At 35.5% G+C, this 1,255-nt stretch overlaps 1 protein-coding gene across 1 annotated transcript in view; it reads left to right on the top strand.

The window, feature by feature from the left end:
- Positions 1–360: 360 nt before the first annotated feature.
- The window catches only part of LOC111083848 (glucosylceramidase-like), a gene marked incomplete at its 3' end in the record, with an annotated part of 2,815 nt that continues 1,920 nt past the window's right edge, over positions 361–1,255 (top strand). The window contains exon 1 of the mRNA XM_022380553.1: positions 361–528. Within this exon, the coding sequence (XP_022236261.1) occupies positions 471–528 (58 nt within the window). The remainder of the gene's footprint in view (positions 529–1,255) is intronic.

Raw genomic sequence — 1,255 nt, 5'->3', positions numbered from 1 at the left:
AATCAACAAACATTATACAAAATTGTTGCCCTCCAGTAAATCATTCGGCTTATAACGCTAAAAATCGGAGCCATTTTGCTGTATAAATGTAACTTTAAAAATTTTTATAAGCACTCTGTGGCTCAACGGTAAGTCTGAGGGCTTATAACCCTAAAAATTGGGTTTCGATATATACGGTTGGCAGAACACATATTTTCATTTTTAGCTTCGTGCTTAAGAGTAAACAAACAAGACTTTTATAGACGGAGCCACAAGGCGTTCCAGAATTAATACCTTCAGACTATATTCTCAAGATACCCGGCTTATCTTTGGATGCGAACCTGGTACAAGCTGGTACAGGTGTACTGATAACCACGAAGACTGTAACATGGGACCTTTTAATGATAAGAAGATATAACTGATTTTAAGAAGAACTGTTCATCACATCAGAGGTGTCATATTCTTAGACTTGCTGTAAGTTCTCCAAAACTATGGCGAGAGCTATAAGTATAATTTACAGTCTGTTTTACGTCATAGTGCTTTCATCAGGTAAGACATTTTAACATGTAATCAAACAATTCGGTTATTTGACAAAAATTCAAAATGACTTTTCATATATTCGTGTAGCTCTACGATAATTAGCTGTAGAATATTAACTTGAAAGGATATCATTTCCATCGTCTATATCATTAAACTAAACGAGGTAGTTTATTCATATCTACAGATCTAGATTGAAATCTGTAATTTAATTGTTTCCACAGTCAGAATTTCAGTGTTTACGTATCTGAATCAAAATTTATAACGTGGTGAAATTTTTACAATTTGGAAACGCGTCTAAAATTGACAGACTGTAACTCCAATGGTTCGTGGTTCACGTCTGATTGCTTCAAATACGCTGCTCCGCAGTATGTAATAGCAGGTGTGCAATAAGAGTTACAGGCAAATCCCACTATAAGGTCACAAAAAAGCAGCCCAAAAGTTGGCGGTGGGTCCTGTTCATTAGCTGTCTTCCCTTTAGTCTATCAGTTCAAAGACGGATAGCCAAGATTGAGTAGCTTAGCACAAAATTGAAAACAAAAACGACTAGAGTTCTAGATTAAAATCTGAAACTTATTACAATTTCTAGCGTCTGAAGATATGGGCTGAAACCGGTACTGTAGTTTATTAAAATTTCCAGCGTCGAGAGTTCTAGAGTAAAATCTGAAACTTATTACAATTTCTAGCGTCTGAAGATATGGGCTGAAACCTGTACTGTAGTTTATTAAAATTTCCAGCG

Source organism: Limulus polyphemus, unplaced genomic scaffold (genome assembly GCF_000517525.1).
Source record: "Limulus polyphemus unplaced genomic scaffold, Limulus_polyphemus-2.1.2 Scaffold11600, whole genome shotgun sequence".
In the NCBI taxonomy this organism is placed as follows: domain Eukaryota; kingdom Metazoa; phylum Arthropoda; class Merostomata; order Xiphosura; family Limulidae; genus Limulus; species Limulus polyphemus.
This window is presented reverse-complemented; position numbering and strand designations above follow the sequence as displayed.